This window comes from Ruditapes philippinarum, unplaced genomic scaffold (genome assembly GCF_026571515.1).
Source record: "Ruditapes philippinarum isolate M1 unplaced genomic scaffold, ASM2657151v2 ctg11862_1_1_1_1, whole genome shotgun sequence".
NCBI classification, from domain to species: Eukaryota; Metazoa; Mollusca; class Bivalvia; order Venerida; family Veneridae; genus Ruditapes; species Ruditapes philippinarum.
In genome coordinates, this window is record NW_026853558.1 from 1 (window position 1) to 26,341 (window position 26,341).

A 26,341-nucleotide genomic window follows, 5' to 3' on the forward strand; every position below is an offset into this window, starting at 1 on the left:
CCTTAAATTTTGTGTTTTGACTAAATTTAGAAGAAAGTAGTCCGGCAAGACATGTATGAAAATATGGAAAATATGTTTCATTGCAGTGAAAATATTTATTTTTACAGTGAAAATACCGAAAAACGAAAATACGCATCATCAATATTTCTCAATATTTCATATATAAGTATATATATAACTACCATGTATATACAGAATACACTCTCAATTTCTAGCATACAATATCATGATTTTGATAAGTAATTTAGCTTGACTTGTACGTACTGTTGCTGGATACCTCCTCAGATAGTTCACAGCAGACTGCCTAAGTGTCTGTGGTGTGAAACTAAAGTCACCCTGGACACGGAGTTGATCAACAATAGCAGAGAACAAACAATTACCGTCCGGATACACATCATGTGGAACTAAACCTTTATGTTCGATCTTATCTCTCATCTGATGTATCAAGCTTTCAAATAACGTAGGTGTTTGAAATTTGTCACCAGGCGCTTGATAAATATACATGTTTAATGGTAAAAAATATCACTTACAAAGTAACACAAACATTAATTTCGGAGAGAAAACTTATATCTCAGCTATGTCAATCTAAATTCTTACATAAAAACTGGGCAGATAGGTATACATATTCAGCAAAGATATATTCTCGTGACCTCGTGGTGTCGCACGTTTTTTAATTATGTGTGACTCGGGGCGCATATGTGTGACTCGTGCAATGTCGACCCCAATCTCTTGGATCGAGGTCACGTGTATGGAAGTTTTAACACTTGGCACGTTAAAGAATCAGGAAAAGCTTCTGGCATCGGGGCATCTTTCTGTATCCTGCACTGTCCTCAAAATCTGAAGTGACTAATACTCTTCTGGAGGACTCGCCCATATGGGCAACCGGTGGCAAGTATAAATAAACTACACACGACGGCTCCAGTACAAAACATAACAGAGCATGACACAAAGTAAGTGGTTTCTTTATACGAACCGCAGATAACGGCACGCGGAATAACAGTTTAAGATGTGTAGTTTTATACTAGAATAGCGCTAATGCACCTTTTTTTCCCCGACATAAGCTCAACCGCAGCCTCGGGTTCAAATGCGTCCTTCTGCTAATGAAATATTACTTAAACAAAATGTAAAAATGCTGAGAAACAACCCTATATTGGGATAAAATCGACGAATACAAAAATAATTTAATTAAAATAAGGAATCAATTTTCGAAGCAGTGTCAACTTTTGGATCAACTGTAAAGTGCCGAAAATATACCAATCTATCACGTTCTTAAAACTTTATTCAAAATAGATATTTATATCGAGCTGTGCATAAAAATATGAGTGGTATAATAAGTTATATTTTTCCTTTGTGTTTTAAAACGTTATGCATTTACCATGCAACAACTTAAGTGGTTTGTCCAAATCAATACCTACATTAGTGTAAGAATATATTTATATTCCATGTTAAAATCATTGTGAAGTGCATCACCATTGTGTTTCAAATAAGAGTTTTCATCTTTTTTTCACTTATCTATTAAGGCAATTAATTTTAATTCTACCTAACAATTCTATTACTCTTTCTTTTATTAAGTCATATCCAAAGCAGGCACATCTTAATAAAATACAGGACAGGACTGCTAATACAAATGTCCAACTGGTACGTAATTGAGCCGCTTAACGACAAAACCAACATAGTGCGTTTGCGACAAGCATGGATCCAGACCAGCCTGTGCTTCCGCGTAGTCTGATCAGGGTCCATGCTGTTCGCTTACCAACTCTATTACAAGTACAGAAACTGATAGCGAACAACATGGATCCTGATCAGACTGCGCGGATGCGCAGGCTGGTCTGGATCCATGCTGGTCGCAGACGCACTATGTTGGTTTTGTCGTGACGCGGCTCATATATACAATTGTTTCATAAGCAGTCTCTCATAAGAAAGTTTCTATGGTAACAACGAAAATGGTTAGGTTGTGAAAAAAAAAAGAAAGATAAGTTATATTTAACAAAATGTAATCAGCCAGATCAAATATAATCAAATATATATCGCACTTTAATTAGTTGTATAGCATACTCTAAAACAAACACTATAGTATTGCTCTAATTTGTCAAATATTACTTACCGTGTTTCGTCAAAAATGGTTTTCTATACTTTTTTAGGAAACCTCGTTGGTTTTTATATTCTTCTTGTATAGACTTTTTCACCGGAAGTACACATAATAAATCCTGTTCTTCTAGCGTCCATCCAGCTGTTAGACAGTCTCGTCCTATCTCAGTTTGTATAGTTGTATCATCAGTTTCATTGACTTCATTTGTTAATACTCCCTTCATCTCATTCTTCCCATCTTCTGTATCACCTTTTTCCTTGTCCCCGACACATTTATTATGCTTTGATGTTAATGATGTGATTGTTTTATTTTCCATCTTTATTCCCCTAAAACTAGTTTCTTTAGATCATATCTTAATAAAAAATACGAATGTCTTCATTTTGGCTTCTAAAATGAGACTGTCTGAATGAACAAGTGGATTCTATCTTTAACAATTGATTCATTCTCAAAAGAACTTTCCTTAGTTAATAGATATATATTACTTGATTATGTCCTGATAGCTTTTATCTTCCTCAAAATAGTTATGTCTTAAGTTCATCTCAATTACCGCCATTTAACTAGGAAGTTAACTAACTACAGCCAGTTTCTGCGTTATTTTCTATGAAGTGGTACTTTATAACATTAGTAATTGCTCGACTTCAAATTCGTAACTTTATCCTCTGTTGAAATCCCTGTAGTAGTGATAATATTAACTGATGAAAAAACGTTCAAATAAATTTCCTTTTATTAAAATTTTACATATGAACTGTAAAAAATATTCTTGTTAGATTCAGTCAAACCCCGCCATTAGAAGGGCGGTTGGATCATCATTATGGTCAGGGACCACAGTTTTGAAAAATTAAATGACGCGGAAATTACAGACGTGAAAAGAATAAAAGAAAATTAAAAACATAAATCAATGTCGAGGTAAATATTTCCGACTAAATTTTCAACGATTTTATGAAAGTTTCGATAGAAAATTAACATCATAAAGCCGGTTTTATCATAAGGAAATGATATGATTACTGAACAATTTGTAAAATGTAAATTGCAGAATATATTATTTGTTATAAATATTTTGACAGGTTATATGGTCCTATATAAACGGTTATTTGGAAATATATCCCGAGCTGCTAGGCGATCGTTATATAGCCAACAACCGTTTATATACGACCATTTAAACCTGTCAGAAATACTTATAACGAATTTATAATACAGTAAGCATTTTTTATTTTTATTTTTTTAAAGTGAGATTTCTTCATAAATTGACAGCAGCAAATGAAAAGAACCGTAACAAACGTGCAGCATTATAGGGATTATTATATCTTAACCAATAAATTACCGAATATACATCACAAGTTGAAATTTGCGTGTTGTGTTACCATTATTAATGTGCTTTTATTTTTCCACACCAATTTTTTCGATAAAATCCTTCAGAATAACTCCCATTGTCGTTCCTGACTGGGAACTACATATTTTTCCCTTTTTATGCGGTTGATGAGCTATTCATCTTAAATCTAAGATTTCACATTTGCTTGCGGAACTTTATCATTTCGTGGTTTGATCAGTCGTGATTTATACAAATGCACTTCTCAATTTAATACAAGATTGATGTTTAACTTTTGAAGACTATGTTCAAGTTTTTCAACAATGTCCATGTGTAAGATTTTTAGGATGTCTGTAACATGTGTATTGTCCAGTATTATTCAACAACAAGTCTCTGCAAAATAAATCATTTATAAAGACTAGAATAACTGTTCATTAATCATATGAAAGCCATTGTTTACATTTATTATAGTGCTTTAAAATCTCCCCATAAAAATATAGATGTAATTGCTAGTAGGTAGGACTCACTTGGAAAAAAAACTGAACGTATCTTGTTTGCAACTAAATGAAAATTAAAGAAAGTTAGGTTTTTAGTTTGGACGTAGTCCCTACTAGTGTGCTTACAAACCCGAAATTTCCAACCATACAGGGTAACGCCCACTGCAATGACGTTTCATCACCACTATATATGCTATATTGTATTCTAACATTTTTCATGGAAGTTAAATTCATAGTGATCATCCGACCATGACCGACGCATAACCGCCACGAGTGAAAAATAGTGCTCTGTATTTCTGAATACTTTGATTTATTGCGAGTAGAAGAGGAGATAAGAAATTTATTTTTTGAAAATCATGTGCAATTTAGCTTGAATTACGGTATTAGAAATGTAGCGGATATAATTTGAAAGATCGAGTAATTCTATCAATGGAGATAGTAATTGGTTCATTCATAGCATACTTTACTTATGAATTAAGGCTCGCAATATTCGACTTACTCATCCGTACCTTAAATATCATCACATTTTTTTCGTATGATATTCCTGAATTTTTTGAAAAAGACAATTTTGATCGAATAAATTTTGAAGTTTATAATTGCAAAGTGAATATTGAAATATAAATAGCCAGAGATGTAGATCATGATGAAATATTTAAATATTTTAGCCTATACTGTACAGTAGATGAATCCGACAACTTCCGGTTTACTTTATGACCTACTTGACAATCATATCAGCCTGTTTAGCCCATAAGGTAAGTTTTAAAGCAAAATATGTTATGCATTTGATGAATAATAATAGTTTATTTATTGATGTAAATTCGTTCCCGAATCGTTAATAATTTCGAAGTAATTTGAGAGATCTCGAGTCTTTCGTCACCAAGACATTTCGACCCTACTGTAGCCTAGTGTCAATTTTTGGACTGCAAAACCGACAGATTTTACAAATTGATATTACACAGATGTCTGCCTTAACAGAAAAAAACCGGCATATACGCCTACAATTTGTTGGTCTTGTTCATGTTTATACATTAAGTTATTCAATGAATAATGGGATTATATGAAAGATTAGAAAAAATGATTTAAACCTCAATATAAGCCATTTAGCTGTTAAGTTTAGCCCCTGCAAATACTGCAGGTCTTGTGTAATTGAGACATTAGAGGTAGAAGCACTGTCCTATTATTTCTGACTAAACTCTTATTGTCATTCAATGAATAATGGGATTCTATGAAAGATTAGAAAAAAATGATTTAACCCTCAATATAAGCAATTTAGCTGTTAAGTTTAGCCCCTGCAAATACTGCAGGTCTTGTGTAATTGAGACATTAGAGGTAGACGCACTGTCCTATTATTTCTGACTAAACTCTTATTGATTACTAATTGATTGTTCATACCCACACATGACAAACGAGCATTATTGTCATTTTTTACTTTACCCTCAACACCTGGCGTTTCCCTTTTTAAGAGCCGAATAAAGGCTGTTTAACCTAGCCCAAAAAGGTATATTTTCCCCTGAAAATGCTAATATTTTCCCCTAAAACCCGTGTGCATATTCTTCACCAGAACGATGACTTAACATCAGCTGACTTATATCAGGTAGAAAACAGAAAGCTGTCCCTTTCGATAGCCTCTGCTATTACCATGCATGTTAAAGGAACTCCACTGAGGTATAAAAGCCTAAAAACATAACATTTGAATTTTTTACATAAATGAGCTTTGACACTTTAAACAGAAATATTTGCAAAGATAGTTAAGAAATATACTTTGAAATAAATTGAACGTATTTTTATGCTTTTTTAGCCCGATTTGAGTGAAAAGCGTTTGAACGCTTTTCATTATAGGTCATTTTTTTACCATTTGAATAATTATTCTGGAAAAACAAAGTGTGCGAATGATCCGAAAGTTTGCACAAAGATTAGTGGTCTAAACTTACATCAAATGGTACATTTATCTGGAAAAAATATTTTCAGTCCCATCATGTCAAAATACCTCAGTGGAATCCCTTTAAATTTAATTAGAATTGAATTTTTTCTTAAATGTATGGATAAATTCCATTCTCAGTGGTTGGAATTTGATTTCCCCTTTTCTGATTTATCAAGCTTTATTTTCCCCTTGAGAAAGCCACAGGTTGTTTTGAAAATTGAAAAAAGAAATCACTGCCATCATGATAATTGTTAACCTGAAAAATCTTCAGGCACTGAAAGGGATTTGAACCCCAGACCTCTTTATTATAAGGCAGACACACAACCAAGTTGCCAAAATGTCAACACAACAGCAAGGCTGTTGGAAATGATTTATACCTTTTCTCACTACATCACTGTTGTACAGCGTTCACCGGATATAGCCCCTAAAACACAGAAAACGAAAGTAGAAAGCTGCACACCAAGTACACCCAAGGTAATGTTTTAACTTATTTCTTCATCATAACTTCATCGATTTTTTCCAAACTAAACAATTTTGTGAAGCTAAATGTTTCTAGTTTTAGAGCAATATTTGCTTTTGTTTGCAAAGTGAATACTTTTTGTTCACTTGGCGATAAAATGTAGCGTATTTGTTGACATGTGCGAAAGATGTTGATATTTACCACTAAATCAAGCCCAAAACGCATTTGCTGTATCAAAATTCGCTGTTTAACACAAACTATAGTAATCCCTCTACTTATATTGAGTTTCCACCCTTCCCGAGCTGCTTTTAACAAAAATTGCAAAAATCGGCATTGCCTTGTGTACAGAGTCTAGGAAAGAAAACAAATTTAAGTGAACGGGGTGTAGTAGTTTAATGTACAGGGTTTAGTAGATTTGTACGGTGTCTAGCAGTCACATATTTTTTAAAGTATAGTCTTTTATATTATTTTTAATCGGAAATAATCTCATTTCAGACTAAACATCGATAAATTAGAGGACGATACAGAGTTATTTGGTAAATAATTTAACTTTTTAGTTTTTTTGAGCCTAAAATATAACTACATTTAATTCTTATTGTCAGATCATCACAACCATAAGATGAATAGTGTATGTCGGTATTTATAAGACATGTTGAGGAGTCTTCTGACCAACTCGCTATATTGAAATGGTCCGAATGGGATTTATATAATTTTTTTATATATATACAGACTGAAGCAACACCTTGCGGATTGTTGAAGTTTCAAACATTTCTACTAAACGTGGCGAATAGTTCTGTTCCTGTGTTAATCAATGGAATAAGAGTTCATTTGTATTAGTAATATTATTATTTATAAAATATGTAATTCCTTATTCATGCAAAGAATAAATATTTATCGAAAAATAATGCGTTGTCTTCTTTCTTGTTTTCTTTTATTCTTGATAGTAGAATTTGATCTTTGAAAACACTCTGACAATCATGGAAGTTCTCGTTTGATTTAAATGTCTTCCTTTTCATGACACAGTTCTCGTTATGAGTTATATATATTTAAAAATTCATAAATAAAAAATATACAAATAGATAAATAATAAATAGATAAATTTAAAACAAACAAACAAAAAAGAAACAAAGAAAGAAACAAAGAAATAGCAAATCCGACAGTTTTAACTAAAACATATAAAAATATTTCCCTTTTCAATGCAATCCCTGTTAAAATGCGTACTTATTTTACATGTTATTATAAAAGAAAGAAAAAGAAAAAAAAAAGAAATAGCAAATCCAACAGTTTTAACTTAAACATAAAAATATTTCCTTTTCAATGCAATCCCTGTTATAATGCGTACTTATTTCACATGTTATTATAAAGAATCACTGAAGCGGAAAAATAAGACAAAAAAAGAATTTACACAATTTTGTAATTATTTAAATAACAAATAGGAACGAATGCTTTGCTTATTGAGTTTATTTCATGGAGAGAGGGTAATGTTAATATAAATAACACAGCCGAGATTAACAGTATTTTTACGTGCTGTTGCTCACAAACCGATGTCATTTATTTTATTACCCCGAACAAATACTTCATTGGGACAATGTTTCCAAAGATTTTTTATTATTCGGATTTTACTAGGTACTGTTATTTATGTAACAGTACAGAATTTTAGTAACACGTAGTCCTAATTATAAGACCTATAACGATCGTAACCTATTTCATATTTATCTTATATTAATCTGATATTTTACATTTTTCATTAATTAGTAATGATTTGAAAGAAATTGAATATCCTATGAAAGATTAATGTAAAATGAACATGCAAAAGCAAACTGAAATTAAATTTGTCACCGTACATAGGAGATATGTCCATTTGAATGTCACCACTGCCATGATTATTTTTATACCCCCCACAAAGTGGGGGAGCATATAGCTTTGCACTTGTCCGTCCGTCCGTACGTCTGTCCGTCCGTATGTCTGTCCGTACGTCCCGAAATCTTGTGAACGCAACTCCTCTTAAACCGGATGGCAGATTTTGCTTAAACTTCCAGGGATGAACAACCTTAATGTGTAGATGGCAGTAAAGAAAGGAATTTTTGCTGCAACCAAATTTAACAGAATTATGGCAACTCCTCTTAAACCGGATGGCAGATTTTAATAAAAAGTTCCACATAAAAATCTTACATACAGATATGCATGCTCTTGTTTACGAGCACATCTGCACAGTGGGGGCATCCGTGTCATTTGGACACAGCTAGTTCTAGTTTTAATCTATAATCCAAATGCAACTTATTAACATATTTCTTTTGGGCATAAATGTATATTTATAACACAGGGAAAAAACATTTCGTCTACCGTTGATGCATAAATTGTATTGCACCAACATGTATAGTTTAAATTTGGCTGACAATGGATGGAATCAACAGTGATGAAAATTTAATCCGCGTTGCAACCAATATAGAAGTGATTTTGCAACTGTTAGTTTGGTGATAATATAAACGTTTACTTTTCATTGCATTGCTCATATTTTAACATGAAATTCGTTACTTTTATAAATTTGATTTATGCTACGTCTTTTTGATACAATCCGTTTAGACGTTTAAAAAACCCTTGATAATATAAAATGTCACAATGATAAATATAAAATGTTAAATAACTTTTTTCACGGCTAATTATTTGGACTAAGTCACATGGTACACTTCAATTAACTGTAAGAATAACTCCCATTGGTCTATGAGAAATCAACATTACAAAAAAATGAAGGGGCATCCGTGGCCGAGTGGTTAAGGTCGTTGACTTCAAACCATTTGCCCCTCACCGCTGTGGATTCGACTCCCGACAGGGACTTTGGATTCTTTCATGTGAGGAAGCTATTCAGCTAGCTGACGGAACGTCGGTGGTTCTACTCAGGTGCCCATTCGTGCCTGAAATAATGCACGGAAGGGCACCTGAGGTCTTCTTCCAACAGTAAAGCTGGAACGTCGCGATATGACCTATACTGTGTCGATGTGACGTAAAACCCAAAACAAACAAACAAACAAACAAACAAAAAAGTAAAAACACGAAAAGTGCACCAATACTTTACTGTTCCTGTCGTAACAGGATTTTCCGTATTTACTTCCGTGAAATACGGTTATTATTACAAAAATAATTGTGCAAAAAAAGGTGAATAAATTGTGCATTAAATCTTTTGTAAAATTATACTAAAATTTAGGCGAGGACGTTATTTGATACAGCCACCCGTCAACCGTAAATATTATGTATTTTCATTTTGTTAAAATAACGCATCGCGACCAGACACATGTCGCTTATATTTCAATATTTAGTTAGTTCCTTATTTGATGTGAAGTGGACTTGTTTAATTTAACAACTTGTCGTCTGCTTAACAATACGATCGAACACATGTAGTGTGATAAGACAAACGTTTGTTCAAACGGAATATTCAATTAATTAAAAGAAAATTAAAAATCCATTTTAGAACGAAGAATATGTGAAATAAAAAATTAAGCATTTTTCTTTAAAATAAAAAGAAAATATTACATATATATTAAGTTAATATAAAAGGAATATTACATTCAAATGGACATACAGTTTGATATCATAATAAAGTGCACTTTGGATATAAATCAATCGCAACACACATACGCTTCTTGAAACCTTTTCTTAGTGAAGTGGAAAAATAACTTTAAGTTAAAATTGACAGCACGTATGCTTTAACCATGTAGCATTTCTCAAATATAACCAGTATTTTAAAAGTCATTTATCGACAATTTTCTGAGGCATACCGTAAATGCCGTTATTTTCATGGCAGTTTTAGTGTAATTGTATATTTTCATTTGTTTTATTGATACACATTGACAGTCAAGCTAACTAAATACACAATAGTATATACATCAGTTTGTTTTGAAGACGAGAGAAAAAGCAAATGAAAGTGATCTATAATTAGAAGAGAACTGGACAGATTCAAGATATGGAACGGATTTATTAAAAGGGATAAAAAAAAATCGTTTAGTAAATCAACAGTAGTTGAAATTCACGTAGTTTGAGAAAATGTTACTCTCTTCAAATTTTGAACCAACGATAGAAAATGCGCCGTGTCCGCCATTTTTTGTTGAAGATGTTTACGACATCTTTATAAGTACAGCAGCAAATAATAATCTCACTGCCAATGTGACAGTAGAGGTATGGAACAAATGCATGCTTCAATATTCTTACCCTACAACCACCACTACAATAACGACGGAGGCGACAACAACAACAAGTCCCACTACACTTACATTATTATCAAAGTGTGACACTGTTTGTCTGTCCATGGCACTCATGTTTTCTGTTTGTGTTTTTTTGGGAATACTTATAACTTTGTAAGTACCGAACATTTCCTTTTTTACTTAATAACTCATCTTCAGAAGTTAAATGAATCAATTTATTTTACATCGTTTTCTGTCCATCATCTCTGTACAAGTTCAATAGCCGCCTTCATATAATTTTACGTACATGTATTTTGTATTTCAAAGAAAGAAATTCCACTTTTGTATTACTGAAAAAGGGTGTTTTTTTCTCTTTTATAGAAAATAAGTGCTTTCAATTTCAATTTGATTTTATGTCAAATATTCGGTACGAGTTTTCCAACGTTTCAAGCAACATTATTTTGTTACTTAAAGGGACTCCCCTGAGGTATTTTGACATGACTGGACTGGAAATAATTTTTTGTAGATTTAAATTTGATGTTAAATTTCAGATCATTTCATAATGTGCTTTCATCGGCTGTTTTTGGACTTTTTCTGACCTTCCCTTGATTCTTTCTTTTATCGTTTTCCTCGATGAAAATTATAGATCAATACACACGGATAAATCGACTTATTAAAAAGTTTGACATTAAAATTGCAAGTCAGTTCAGACAAAATGATAAGAATACTCGTAAGTGGCATCGATGTTGACTATTTATCCAAATCTTCATTAAGAAAAATGACATAAAATCAAATTAAATATTGGTTTACGTACCTATAAAAGTATAAAAATGGTGTTTTACAGAAGAATCGTGCTTATCGAATACAAAAGTAATCTACGATGGCTGATTTACGCCATGTTGTATATTATCGCTGTTTCGCCACTGAAAAGTACGAAAACACGAAATACGACAAAGTCCGACTATTTTCATTCTCAATGTGAAAAGGCGAAAGGACAAAAAATCAGGCATAAAACGACATATAAAAATGCGTCATTAAATAACGTAAATCAGCCACAAAAGTAATATGATGCTTGTTATAACATTTTACTGGGTTCAATGTAATGTCGTCTGTTTTACAGTAGCGTAATGTTTCACTGTAAAGCTGTTTTGTGTTGGTGTCAAGTTATAAATAGCATTTTATAAGGTGCATAGATTGCATTTGAAACACTGATTTTTTCAGTCTAACGCTTATCTGAGAACCGTCTGCTATTCAATATTTTTCTAGAAAAAAAATTGACATCTTCTGCGTAGAACGTCACGTGTTTATTTTCGCCTAAATAATAATGTTTCATTCTATGGTAATTTTGAATCCTAAATTGTAAAAAAATGTTTTTCTAAATTCATTTTCAAACTTATTATTTAAGATTTTCTTTAAGATCTAACGTATTTCAAAAAAAATGTTAATATCGTCTGCTTTTTAGTTTTTCTTGAACAGTAATTGTCGAATGCCTTTTACAGGATATATTGCAACATAAGACACCGACGCAAGAAGCACGTTATCAAACATAGTAACAGACCTAAAAGAAAGGTAAGATACCCGGAATCTCAAAGTCTTTGAACATCTGATTGTTATGAATTTATTATATTATTTATTCATAGCTTAGTGAACAAGATATGTTTGTAAAACATGTATGCCCCCTATCGGCAGCCAATTAGTCATGTGATCAGGTTATTATGCATGACTTCTGACCTAGTGAACAACAATTAATAAGGGTTATCTAGTATCTACTGGTCATGACTAGTCACAAGGTAATAATTATTGTGACCCCATAGGTTGCGTGCAGCAATTTAAGTTATTACAAATCTTACCAAATAATATATGCATACATTTTATGAATCATGTAGGCCTCATTAATGACAGCCAAGTTGTTATATTACATAAGACCTTCAAATGTGTATACCAAAAGCATTTTTAGTTAAATATAAAAATATCAACCAAGGCAACATAAGTTGTTGAGTCAGAAACCGTCATTAAGTACAAGGTCAATATGACATTGACCCCTTGACCCCAAAATCAATAGTTCCTAGGCCTAAGGGTTCTTTAGTTATCACTCGAAAACCATTTTTACCTACAAGGTCAATGTGACCTTGACCTTTGACCTCAAAATCAATACGGGTCATCTGCTGGTCATGACCAATCATCATACCAAGTTTGAAGTTTCAAGGCCTAAGCGTTCTTTAGTTATTGATCGAAAACCATTTTTACCTACAAGATCAATGTGACCTCGACCTTTGACCTCTTGACCCCAAAATCAATAGGGTTCATCTACTGGTCATGACCAATCACCATACCAAGTTTGAAGTTCCTAGGCCTAAGCGTTCTTTAGTTATTGATCGGAAACCGTTTTTACCTACAAGGTCAATGTGACCTTGGCCTTTGACCCCTTGACCCCAAAATCAATACGGGTCATCTGCTGGTCATGGCAAATCAAAATACCAAGTTTGAAGTTCCTAGGCCTAAGCGTTCTTTAGTTATTGATCGGAAACCGTTTTTACCTACAAGGTCAATGTGACCTTGACCTTTGACCCCTTGACCCCAAACTCAATAGGGGTCATCTGCTGGTCATGACCAATCGCCATACCAAGTTTGAAGTTCCTAAGCCTAAGCGTTCTTTAGTTATTGATCGGAAACCATTTTTACCTACAAGGTCAATGTGACCTTGACCTTTGACCCCTTGACCCCAAAATCAATAGGGATCATCTGCTGGTCATGTCCAATCACCGAACTAAATTTGAAGTTCCTAGGCCAAAGGGTTCTTTAGTTATCACTCGGAACCATTTGGTCTACGGACCGACAAATGCAAAGCAATATACCCCTTCTTCTTTGAGGTGGTGGCATAATAAAATAGATGCAGTAGTCACCTAACATTTTAAACTCATAATATTGTTACCTTAGGGCAGTAATGGTTAACTCCTTGTATAATTTAATAGGAGTTAACCTGTTACTGCACTAAGGTAACGATATTACATAATCTGATCTTATTTTAACATTCTCATGTTAGGGTGGTATTCCATCACCTTATAAAGGGTAAATGGCTGACCCTGCCTGATGTAATTCGATTTTCCGACTGTTCTGTTTTTAATTGATTGCGCATCGTTGAAACAGAGAATTAAAATAATTTACTTTGTGTTTTCTTTACAGATCTCTTACGGAAAATACATCCCGAAATTTCCCAAGATGAGCAAACAGGCAGATTTGAAAAAGACCCCTCTTGCTTACATTAACCCATCATTTCTTACTGAACACGAACATATGTCGCACCCCTTTGATTATTATTCAGCCCAGTACCAGCCTATTGATAACATGTATCCTTGGTATCAGCCACAAAACGAATTATTTAGTTCCGGTGGACGTCAATTTCACCCTTACGAGAAACGCAATCATCAATATTCATATATGGGCGGGAGTCCATCTCGCTCCGCTGAATTTACCAATAGGCGCTCTCGTCATCCGTCGATTGGCAGTTATGTACCAAAAATGCTCCCAGAATCTGCTGAGATATACCCATTTGGTATAGAGGTATATGATACAACTTCAAGGAATAGTGGTCTTTCTAAAATAGATATTGACTACAAAAATGCAGACAAGGGAAAAGACGCTGTAATAAGGGAACACAAATTACCAAGAATTCCATTCGAAAATGATTTTTCATCAAATTCTCCTTACAGTAGAATAGATACGCGGCAAGATCATCCTGATGAAAACAATGAAGAACACAAAAGAGATAACAGTGCATTTATTCTCGGTCTTCCAAGAATACCATTAGTCTTGGAGCAAACAGGCGGCGAATTGAGTGAAAAGCCTTCATGGCAATTAGGTTTACCTAAGCCACAAGTAGACAAAAGATATAGTAGGGAAACTAAGCATGAAGAAAATTACTTCCGTCATCCGAAGCATGGCCTTCCAAGAACTCCATTTGAAGCATCAGATATAGGAAACGGACTATATGAATTAAATAAACAAAACCGTCGGCAAGACGATAGTGTTGATCACGAAAGACAAAACATTAAAGACAATGGCAAATTGAAATCGAATGCATATTCGCTTTATCAAGGAAAGAAAGATAGCGATGTTTGTAAAGTAATTAAATCAGAGAGTCATGCAAAAGAATGTGATCCTTCAGATAAATCATTTAGTTACTCGGTACCGTACACAAAACTTTAGACTACAACTTACCAGATTAACAAACAGTTCAAAATATTCAACTGTATACAAAAACCTAGTACACAATTTATGTTATTTTATTTTGTTTAAGTATACATGTATATTAAAACTAAATTAAACAAAAAATGCATATGTTATATTTTTATTGTTCCTTTGTCATATGGCATTATGCTGCAATTATGGTGTGCATGACTGCAGTGACAACTTAAGTTTCCTGCCAAGTTTGCATCGCCCTTTCCTGTTTCCAAGACAATAGCAACCGTTATTGAAAAACGATTTAATCCACCTTGCGATATAAGCACATGGTTTTAGCTGTACCTCCGTTTTATTTTGACATAACTAATAAAAAAAAAAACGTTCAACTGTTTGCAGTTGTACTAAATACATAAGTATCAACAGTTTTTCGATGAATTTTACAAAATTTTAATAACTAACGAAAATGAAATCAACCAACTGTTTGGCCTTTTCCGTCATACTTCGATCTGTTATGAATAACATGCGACAATATTTTGAACAGAAACAAAAGTGTAAACATCCACTTTAGCACAATCGTAGCTTTGTTCTTTTTAAATTGAAAAAGACATGTTTTAAAATGAATTATTTCAAATTTATTTCTTTATAGTTAAACTGAAAATATTAAAAGTTATAGCTAAGAAGTTAAAAAGATTTTGTTTTCAAATTCAAAAGGATTGGTCACTATAAGTGAATTGGGTAGTATTTTAGCCATCAGTATATCGTATGCTGCAAAATAAACTCGTGATTACGATCCTGAAACAGAGAGTCCTTTTGATATCATTGAACACATTAAGCAAGAAGCGAACGTTCAAATTCTAAAGTAGGAAAATACACTAAGAACAGAGCAAGGAAACATTAAACTAGAAGCCCAAAGAAAAAAAAAGCTGCATGGGGTTTTTGCCCGAAAAAATTCGCAAAGGGGAAAAAATTTAAATTTCTGAAACGGAAATTTTCCCTTTTTGAAAAATTAAAGTTTCAAAAACAAAAAATTAGTAAAAAAATAACCCTAAACGTGCTGAATTAAGAAATCCCTTTTAGGGCCCAAAAAAATATATTTTGGGAATAAAAAATTTGCTGTTGTTAAATTTACTAAATTCATATTTTAATTTCTCTACAATATAAACTGAAAAAATTTGGTTTAAATTTTAAATTTTTACCCAAAAATTTTTAAAGAAAACTTAAATAATAAAAATTAACTTTAAATGAAAGAAGTTAAACTTTACATAAAACATACTAAAAATTGATACATAAAAAAAGTGTCGGTTTCCTTATTAAAAGAAGGGAAAATTTTACTTTTTTAACATTTTAGCAAAAGTGTGCAAAATTGTTAAAGCAATATGATTAAATTTTACATTTTCATAATTAAGTCTTTTTATTTTTTGATTTTAAAATTTTTTCAATGTATACATTTGAGTTTTTCCCATAAACCTATGTTTTTTGCTGTTTTTCCCTTTCATTTGGTTTCGGAATTTTAAGGGGTTTAAACTTTTGGGGAAATTTTTATAATTTAATTTTCAAAATTCAGACAAACTTTTAAAGGGAAGGGTTTTTCTGTTTAAATCGCAGTGAAAATTTTGATTTTTATACATGATTTCTGTATTTTATAAAATAATAAATACTTATTACCATAAAACCTTTTCACGTTTTTTACATATGCAACAAATAAACTTTTTAAACATGTTTTGTTTTTAGCTGGGGGCCTATGAAACAATAAAGATATTGGGATAGGATTTTATTTTTATTGTAATTTCTTTTTAAAAGCAAGGGGTTTCCAGTGAATAAGAAGTTAGAACCAATGAAAATAAACATGAGTAATTCCAGGGTAACCCATCGCTGGTAATGAAAATGCTATGTAGTATTTTTTCGGCCGTAGACTCTTTATTTTAATTTTGACTTCCGATTAATTTACTGGTTATTCACCATCCTGTGTAGGCTTTGCTGGACAGATAATTCGCGTGAAATGTCATTACCAATTGATATCAGAATATATGAAAAATTCTTAAACCAAGATAGACACGGTCAACATGTTGTTGTGTTTTTTTTAAAAAAGTAGGATAATCAACTGCCACAGCATTAGATCAACATTAAAACAACAGCCTGTATGAGATCCATATATCATTATATGTGATTGCGACATCTGAAAGAACCAATTTTGGTATATTGCGATGTTAAAATATTTTAATAGATAATTAACAAAAATAATGTTATACCAATAACTCAGCTCAGTGTGGTATTTCATTTCCATATTGTACTTAATTTTTTGTGTATGTTTCGCAAGTGTTTCCTTTTTGAAACAAGGAACATTGTACAAGGGGAAACAACTCTTCATACTGTAAGTTATCTACAAGGGTTTTGGGTTAGTGCCCTCATGTTTGCGAGCATAACAGTTCACTAGTAGGTGATGATTCATGTAAATATCGTCCTACCCGTATCTTAATGTATTTACTCCATGTCACTATACAAATATCATTTCTATGATAATCTTATCTCGAGTATATTAGTTTTCGAATTTTATGATCACATTATCAATAATATTTAAAATGGCTTTTATCTTATAAGTTGACTTAAATATCCATTATGTCCCATTTTTTTTTCTTTTGCTACACTTTTAAAGTTAAAAAAAAAACAACAAACAAACAACAAAAAACAGATATTCATCTGCCAAATACCTGATCGTGCTGCTTTTTCTCCTCTCCCCTTCCAATTAAACTAGTTGTAGTGATTAAGTATTTTGTAACTTTTAAGACAAATAATTTCACATTTGTCGCTACTTTCTTCAGGTAACAAGCATATAACATACTCAAAAACCATTATTTAAATTTTGTGAAGCTCAGATCTTATTTATAAAACGAGTAAACAAATCGTTTCTGAGGCATAAGGTGTCTTTTAAGAAAATAACGAAACTTTCAACAAGGGACAAACATGGAATTTCATTAAAGTATTTTATAAAATGTAAACAGTAGAGAAAAGTTGAATGGTTTTAGTGAATATGATGTAATTATCTCAATAAGAAATTCATTTTCATTAATGTTATATCTTTCTTATTTGATATAATAACGCAAATAGAAACGGGAATAAAATTAAACTATATTTCACTCAGTTTTTAACATTGTGACACGCCTTATATCTCACTGGAACATTTTAATATTGCAATAAAAAACAGATGAAGCAGCAAAATAGTTATACATTTTAGTAACGACTTGGTAGATACACTGTAATATTGTATGGTACAGTTTAAATCAGTTTAAAGTGATATGACATGTTAAATACAGTTGTCTCACAAAGAAAATGCTTAATATATAAAAAAATCATTGATTAATAAATTCGATTTTTTGAAATTCATCAAGATATATAAAACCCAATCAACACAAAGTATATACATGTATATTTTCATTGTATCCGTTGGCATAATCATTTCACATTACCTGAAAGAAAAATGTGAGAAGAAAAAAAATACATGTGTCTCTATAAGCAAATTAAAATTGACAAGAGTCCATTAATAGTTAAAGCTAGTTTGATCAGAATAATTTGCAATAAAGCTACTCCATTGAGGCAAGAATAATTTAAATCGTAAATCAGTCAAATGTGTTGAATCTACAAAAATTGGATGTGAAATATTTTCAAAATGCAGGGTAAAGCTAATTTGACCGCGATTTATTTGACAATCCATGTTTGATTTCGAAACGTTTTATCTAACATAATTACCAGTTTTCTAAATTTAGAACAAAATCAATACCTCTGATAACTTATTACGTATGGGTTTTTCAAAAAATTTGTAAATGTTTCGAATAAAAAGGGGATGCTTGCGGAATAGATAAAAAATGAGAAACAGTTTTTGTGAAATTTATCATTGTACACTACTATGGGGATCTTTAGATTTTCTCTATAAAGTTTGATTGTTTTTATAACTATATTGCCGTTTTTATTTACAAGGTACGGTAAATGTTTTATTTATTAAAATCTTTCTTTTTTTTTTTCAAATTTTTGATATAGATCTATGTAAATATTCTGACAAATCTTCGAATTAAGTACTATTATGAAATAAACCTTTAACTTTCTAAGTGAAAATAAACCGATGAATGTTAAGATTTATGGAAATAACTTCTATTAAAAAAGATATTTTAAGAGAAATGAGCTTTGTAAACTATCATTTTTATAGCTTTCTCCCCAATACCAAAATGTATTTAGTAAATATTGTTCACATGTTAAATGTTATGTTGAATAAGATATGTGGTTTAAACCAACTTTCATTTATCTAGATTATCAAGCTGAATGTGAGAGGCTGGTGGCTGGCTGTCGAATCTAGCCTCGTGGGCCGTGGGCGGTGGTTAGATATAGGGGCGGGAGAGCAGGAGGTTCAAGTGGGTACGTAATGCCGAACAGTTTATTGAAACGCTGGGCCATATAGTGGCATCAGTCACATAGAAAACAAAATATACTTGTTATGGCAAATGTAAATCAAAAACAAAAGTGTTTCATTATGAAAATAAGCTTAGCTATCAGTTACTTAATGATGACTATTTCTATAGAATAGTCTCTGTTATTTGGGGAACAACTTATACCCTGCCCTGGTTATGACGTAGGTACTGTATCTACGTCATATCCTTTTAACGCTGGCGTCGAATATTGTAACAAGGAAGAAGAAATGAGTTGTTGAAAAAAATGGAAAAAATCGCTGATCAAAACAGCAATCGATAGTAATATCTTCTAGATATGAATCGATAAGACGTCGGTGATTTTCTGTGTGCCCTAAAAGCAGCAATTGTGTTGATATTAATTTCCACGATTGAAGCGGATTTTGTTCTTGATGTCTTTGGTGGGAACATGGAACACTGAATCAAGCAGGATATTTATATTGGACAGAGAATTTTTTTATTCAATTTCAGATTTAATTTCAACAGATTTTTTTGTGAAACATTTTTAAATTTTAAAATTATTTAAAATTATTTTTGTAAAATTGTACTTTGCCCTAGCTTTATGCGGGAACTCCCTTGTCGAAAATTTGGGAAAATTTTTTATTATGACGACCCAATGGATCTACCCCTCAACCAAACGGCTTTTTTCATTTAGCTTTTCCCTGTTTTTAAAGCTATAATTTTTAAAAATCTTTTCGGGGTGTTTTAAATTTTACTGAGGGTAACAAATGATGATTGAAAAGGGAAAACCCTTTTTAAAAAATATATGATAGATCAAACATAATAATAGTTTTGATCTAGCTAGGTCAGTGGGTGCACTTTCCCTATTTTAATGGCGTTAAAAAGGGGTTGGAAGCAAGAAAAAATTTGAAATTTTGTGCAAAATTGCCCCTGAATTGGGAAAAAAATGTTTCTTTTTAAAACCCTAACAGGTTAAATAATAAATCATTATTTTAAAGCTAATCATTTTTAAAAAAAAATTTTTTAATTTGTTTTTTAAATCTTAAAAATAGTTTAAATAATTTTCTTTTTGCTGGACGAGATTGGAAGAATGTGTTTAAAGACAATAAAACCTACGGGTCTGTATGGGAAATTTTTGGAAATAGATGCATGGTAAATCGGGAAAAGCGTCTTGTGATGACCCCCTAAATTTTTAAATGAATTGTTTTAGGGAAAAATTAAATTTGGGGTGACTGATTTTAATTTAGAGCTAGTGGGTTTAAATTTCCCTTTACAGAAATTAGGTAAAGGGTATTTCCTTTTTAAAAATTTTTAATTTTTTTTAAAATCTTTAAATTTTACAATGTAAAACCTGGGTTTTTAGTTTCTCCCAAGTTGAAAAAATTTAAATTTTATTCAGTTATATTTCAGAAATTTGGGTTTATCATAGATTTTGAAAAAACTTTCCCCCTTAAATTTTAAAGGGCCTATTGTTTTCATGGAAAAATTTAAAGTATGCAAAATTTAAGAAAAATTTATGTTGGATAAGGGGGTTAAAAATCCCCTTTAAAAAAAAATTGATAAATTAAAAAGGGGCACAAAAAATTTAAAAAGATCCCAGACTTCAAATGCAACAATCAGCCCACTTTTGAAAAAGGATTTTTAATAATAATAATTTTATAAATTAAAAAAACATTATATAAAAAAAAAAAATAACAAAAAATTTAAATAGTAATAAATATAATAAATTTTGAAAATGATAAAAAATTTTTAATGATAATGATAATAATAAAAAATTTAGTAATAATAAAATGAATTGTTTAATTAAAATAAAAAGTGGATTGATCTAATGAAAAAAATTTAAGGGAAAAAATCATGAATTCATTTTTTAAAATAATAATAATAATAAAAAATTTAAATAAAAAAAAATTAATAATATAATAATAATAATTTTAAATAAAAACTATGTTTTTTTATAATTCAATGGTGTAGGCTACATTACAGTACAGTTTTATAAAAATTTATATTTGTCACCCCCAATTTTTTGAAAATTATGAATTTTGAATGACAAGTTGTATTTTCACTTTTCATTGAAAAAAATTTTTTTTCCAAATTTGGCAACCTTTTATTTCTTTACAAAAACAAAAAAAAGATAAATTTTTTAAAATATAATAAATGGTTTTAGCAATTTTTATTAAAATGATTGTAACCTCTTTTGATGATTTAGCCCAAGTAAACCCCAAATCCAAATATAAAACTTTAAATTTAAAAAGTATACATTTTAAACTTTTATTTTTTCTTATAGGTTTGAAAATTTAGACCCTACACTTTAATTAAATTTAAAAAACCCTTTAATTTTAGAGGGTAGAATTTTTAAAAATTAGGGGTTTAAAAAATTTTTCCATTTCTTTTGGGAAATTTTTTTAATTAATCTAAATGCTATAGGGGATAGGTACTCTTTTCCCCTAAGCAAAGTGATAAAAGTGAACACGCTTTTTAAAATTTTTAGTTTTTAAACACTTTTTGATATTTTTTACAAAAAAATAAAGGCATTCAACGTTTAATTTTTCTTTGTTAAATGTTTTTTCAAAAAGGAAAAATCATTAAAAGACAATTTTCTTTTTGGGTTTTAAGTAAAACCCAACTTTGGTTGAATTGCAAAAACCAAAATTTTTATGTAAACTAATAGAAATGTGGGGTTTTGATTTTTTAAAAAATTTTTATATAAATCGTCTTATTTTAAATTTTCCCGGTTTGAAACAATATTTTTTTTTGTGAAAAGGAAACCCCCCTATTAAATTTCAAAATAACAGGTTATGAATTAAAATGACATTTTTCCCCAAATTTTGGTCATGGTAAAAGTTTTTGCTGAATTGACTTTATTTTTCAAAAAATTTTGACTAAAAAAGGGGTTTAATTGCCCCCTACAGCTGATATTTTAAAAAATTTTTAAGGAAAAAAATATAAAATTAAAATTAAAAATAAAAAGACTGCCCCAAAACTTTTTAAAATTGAAACTTTTTTGGGAAATTTCCCAAAATGGCTTTGGGTTTTAAAAGTTCATAAAGGGGAAAAAGTACATAATCATTTAAAAAAAATTGATCTATTAGTGTAAATTTAAAAATGTACAAATTTTTTTTAAATAATTTTTTTTAATAAATTATTATGCACCCCCCAAGAGTCCATCTAAGCTTTTTAAAATATTTAAAATAATTTTTTTCTTAAAATGTTTGGGCCCTTTTTATCTTCATGGTAAAAAAATTTTGTTGATTTTTGTCGGAATATTTTATTAAAATAAACATAAAAGGGCAAAAAAAACAAAACTTTACAATGTTTAAAAAAAAGAGAAAAGGAATGTTTTTTGGGTTTCACTTTGTTAAAAACAAAATTAAACCATATTTTGGGGCTTTTATTGTTTTTCAGCACAAATTTAAATTTTGTTTAATAAAAAAATGTCTTGGCTGAAAATCGCAAATGCTTTTTTGTAGCGATAGTTTAAAATAAAATGTGGTTTTTCCAATTAAAAAAAAAATGTAAATACATGTGTTTTATTAAAAATCAATGTTTTTTAAAAAGTCAAATTAATTGGTTGAATTGACTAAAAAACCCCAAAACAAAACAAAAAACTTTAACTGACAGTAAAAGCTGGGGTGCTGCAAACTGACCAGGGGAAAGAAAATTTTTTTTGTAATTGCTGATAAAAAACTGGCATAGAATTTAAAGTCCAACAAAAAAACTTAAACCCTTAATTTTGGAGTTTTTGGGGAAATTTTGTATGTTTTTTTGGGCCCAAAAAAGATATTTTAAATTTGTAAAAATTCCATGAAATCTATTAATTTTTTCAAATCTTTTTTTCAGCTCAGTTAAGTATATTAGTAAAAAGTAACCCAATTTTTTAAATAAGCGTTTAACACAGTTGTTTAAAAAAGCAGTCCAGGGGCTTGGGCCAGGGATGGGTGGTGTGAAATGCCCGAAAATTTAAAAAAATAAGCTCGAACCTATTTCAATTGTGGGCCCAAACCAAATGTACAATTGTGGGGTAAAAAATTAGGAAAAATTTCTTAAAAACTTAAAAATTTGGGATGCTATTCTAAATTGGGCCAATTTGGTGCTAACATATCTAAAATGTAATACAAGTGTTTTTGCCCTTTTCGACGATAGATGCATTTTAAAATTTTTTGCTAGTTTTCTTTTAAACCCCATTGGGGGTGTAAAATGTTTACATCAAAGTGTTTTTAAAAAAAAAATGGAAACCTGATTTAAAGAACATTATTTAAACATGTTTGGGTTTAATTGGGGAAAGGGTTCGAACCCATGGGAAACAATTGGGAAAAAATCTTCTCTCTAGAGTCATGCAGGTCCCCACGAAACTTGGGTGGTCACTATTTTAAATTGGGGATATGTTTCGGGCGTTTTGGTTGGTGGCTTTCCCCGGGGGGCCCTCGCCCACTTTTCGGCCCTTTCCCAAACCCCTTTAGAACCATAATATTTTTTAAAATTGGGGAAAAAACGTTGGGGGATGGATTCAATTAAATTTTTAAGATTTAGTGGCTGAAAAAATTTTGAGCGAGTTGCATACCTTTTCTTTAAAATTATATTAAAAAATCATTTTTTATTTTTTTTTTTGGAAAAAGAAGGTAATGTAATTAAAAGCATTTTAACCCAAATTTTATAAACATGTTTCAAATGAAAAAAAACTTGCAGTTTAAAAGGTTTTGGGGGTCGGAGGGTTGTGGGGTGGGTGGCTGATCAGCGCCCCCGAACACCTATGGCATAGAGTTGGGTTTAGGGAAAAAGGATATTTGAAAAGGGTTGGGTGTGTTTTAATTTCATTAAAATTTTTAGTTTTAGTTTTATTTTAATGCACTTATTGTATACATGTATCTTTTCACATATTTTAAGCGTTTGAACGTTTTTTGCTTTAAATTTTATATCTTTGAAAAACATTTTCACTTTTCAAAAAAGGGATATACATTAGCTAGCACCCTATTTGGAGCAGTTTTAAAAGCTTTTTGCTTTTTTAATTTTAGAGAAAAAGGCCAACTGGGAAACCGAAAAACTTGTCGATGGGTTTTTTTTCCCAAATTTTTTGTGTTTTTAGATAAATGCCAAATGTTTTTATTTTTGACGGGGTAGAATATTTCATATTTTTTTGGAATGCTGCTTTATTTTCTAAGTTGAATTTCCTACATGGAGTTTTTGTAATAAAATCAAAAAAATGGTGGGGAAGACTAATTTTTTTTTAAATATTCAAAATTTGCCCGGGGCCAATAATAGTATGATATTTGGGGAAAACCCAAAATGTATGTTATTGGGGGGAGCTTCGACTGGAAAAAAGGGGGAAAAATTCCCGTTCACCAAACCGAAGTCCCAGTGGCGGCCGCGAAAAAGACTTTTGTGATACTGGCGTTTACGGTTTTTTTGCTTCCCAAACCAAATTTTGCGCAAAAAATGTCCCAAAGGGTGTTTGTTGCTCCCTAAAACATTTTTGAAAAATTGACTATTTTTGTGAATGAAAAATTTAAAGACTAGTATTGCTTTTTATCAATTTTTTTTTTTAAAAACATTTTTCTGGTTTCCAAAAAACTATAAAAGTTTTTTTCCATTTTTTTGTTTTGATTTTGGTCATTTGTTTTTCTTTTGGGTATGGGTGCCCCAAAAAGGGTTTTTTTTGGGCCCCGGGATCCAAAACCTTTTTTGGTTTTTTTTTAAAAGGAGTCGTGCCCATAAAAAAGCCAAAGATTTAAAATAAAAAACATTTTCTTTAGTGAGAAAAAATTACATATTTCCACTAAAGTATTTACTATAAAAAAAAAATTTAAATTTAAAAGGGATGAAAATTTTTTGGTTTTTTGTTCCCCAAAAATGAAAGACTATTTTTTTATAGAATAGTCTCTGTTATTTGGGGGAAAAACTTTACCCCTGCCCCCTGGTTTTGAAAGTAGGTAAATGGGATTCTACGTCCCAAAATTTTCCTTTTTTAAAGCTGGCGTCGAAAAATTGTAACAAGGGAAAAAGAAATTTAAGGGTTTTGAAAAAAACCCACCCCCCTCCCCGTCAATTTTGAGTGGAAGTGTCAAGATTTGAGCTTAAAATTTTAAAACTAGTGTCATGCTTTTTTTGTTTTTTTTTGTCCTCTTTTTAAAATGTTTTTAGATTAGCCAACAAAAAGCGACGGGGTTTCCCAAAAACAGCTAGCCCTACTAAAAAACCACGGAAGGGTATCTTTTAGGAAAACTGCTTTGGCCCAAAAACCCCAGCAGAAAAGAAATCGGGCCAAAGGGGCGAAATCCAGAGATGTGTTCTATTTTAGCTTTCAAATACTATAAATTTTACTGTTTGTCTGCTAAAATTTTTTCATTTTGGGGGCCGGGGAATAGACAAATTTTTTTGATACTGGGATTTCTGGTTTCTCCTTTCCCAGAACCAATTTTTGGCAACAGTGTCAAACTGTGTTGTTGCTCAATACATTTGTGAAAATTGACTATTTTTTGAATGAAGAATTGAAAAAAACAGTATTTTCCCTTTTTTCAATTTTTTTTTAGAACATACCCGTTTTCCCAAAAAACTATACAGTTTTTTTCCATTTTTCTTGTTTTGATTTTTTGTCATTTGTTTGCTTTTTCTTTTGGATCCCCCAACAAAGGGTTTGGGAATGCCCGGTATCCAAACCTTTTTTTGGGTTTTATTAATGGGGTCGTGCCCATAAAAAAGCCCAAAAAATAAACTAAGACAAATTTCTTTTAGTGAGATAAAAATTTTCATAAAGGGCCCCTATGTTTAAAGACTATAAAAAAAAATTAGTTAAAGTATAAAATTTTTTTTGTTGTTTTTCCCCAAATTAATTGATCATATATATGTAATTAAAAAAAGATTTGGGGGTTAAGGGGGAGGGGGTAAAAGTTGGGATATTCTGTAAGAAAATTTTTTATTTTTATATATAAAATTTCTTACAGAATACTGCAAGTTATAACAAATAACACCTTTTCTGTCAAATTTATTAACAAAAGAAAACTTTTATTGAATTGAAAATTAAATATTTATTCTCAGTTTATATTTTTTTCTATCCCGTATACCCGGGTTTTTTGGAAAAGTTCAAAATGTTCCCCCTTTTATTTTTTGGGAAAATTTAAAGGGGGTAAAAAGCAAAAATGTGTAAAAAAATGGGGAAAACCCTTGATTTCATAATTATTTTTCAGTTACTTTTTTTTCCCCAAAAATCTATACCTCCCCTCCTTCTTATTCCGTGTAAATGCAAAGGAGTTGTCCTAATTTTCCCGAGGCCCTTTTTTGTAATTTTTACAAAAGTTTTGGGTT

General features: G+C 31.0%; 2 protein-coding genes across 2 annotated transcripts; one reads left to right on the plus strand and one right to left on the minus strand.

Moving 5' to 3' along the window:
- Positions 1-186: 186 nt before the first annotated feature.
- On the minus strand, positions 187-2,754 carry LOC132737206 (uncharacterized). The gene is made up of 2 exons (XM_060724466.1): positions 2,105-2,754; positions 187-488 (listed from the first exon to the last, which is right to left on the minus strand). Exons 1-2 carry the CDS (start codon positions 2,403-2,405, stop codon positions 205-207), a joined length of 585 nt encoding a protein of 194 aa, XP_060580449.1. The 5' UTR covers positions 2,406-2,754; the 3' UTR covers positions 187-204.
- A 6,771-nt stretch (positions 2,755-9,525) lies between these two features.
- LOC132737207 (uncharacterized) lies at positions 9,526-14,812 on the plus strand. The gene is made up of 3 exons (XM_060724467.1): positions 9,526-10,622; positions 11,948-12,017; positions 13,632-14,812. Exons 1-3 carry the CDS (start codon positions 10,312-10,314, stop codon positions 14,652-14,654), a joined length of 1,404 nt encoding a protein of 467 aa, XP_060580450.1. The 5' UTR covers positions 9,526-10,311; the 3' UTR covers positions 14,655-14,812.
- Positions 14,813-26,341: the final 11,529 nt, after the last annotated feature.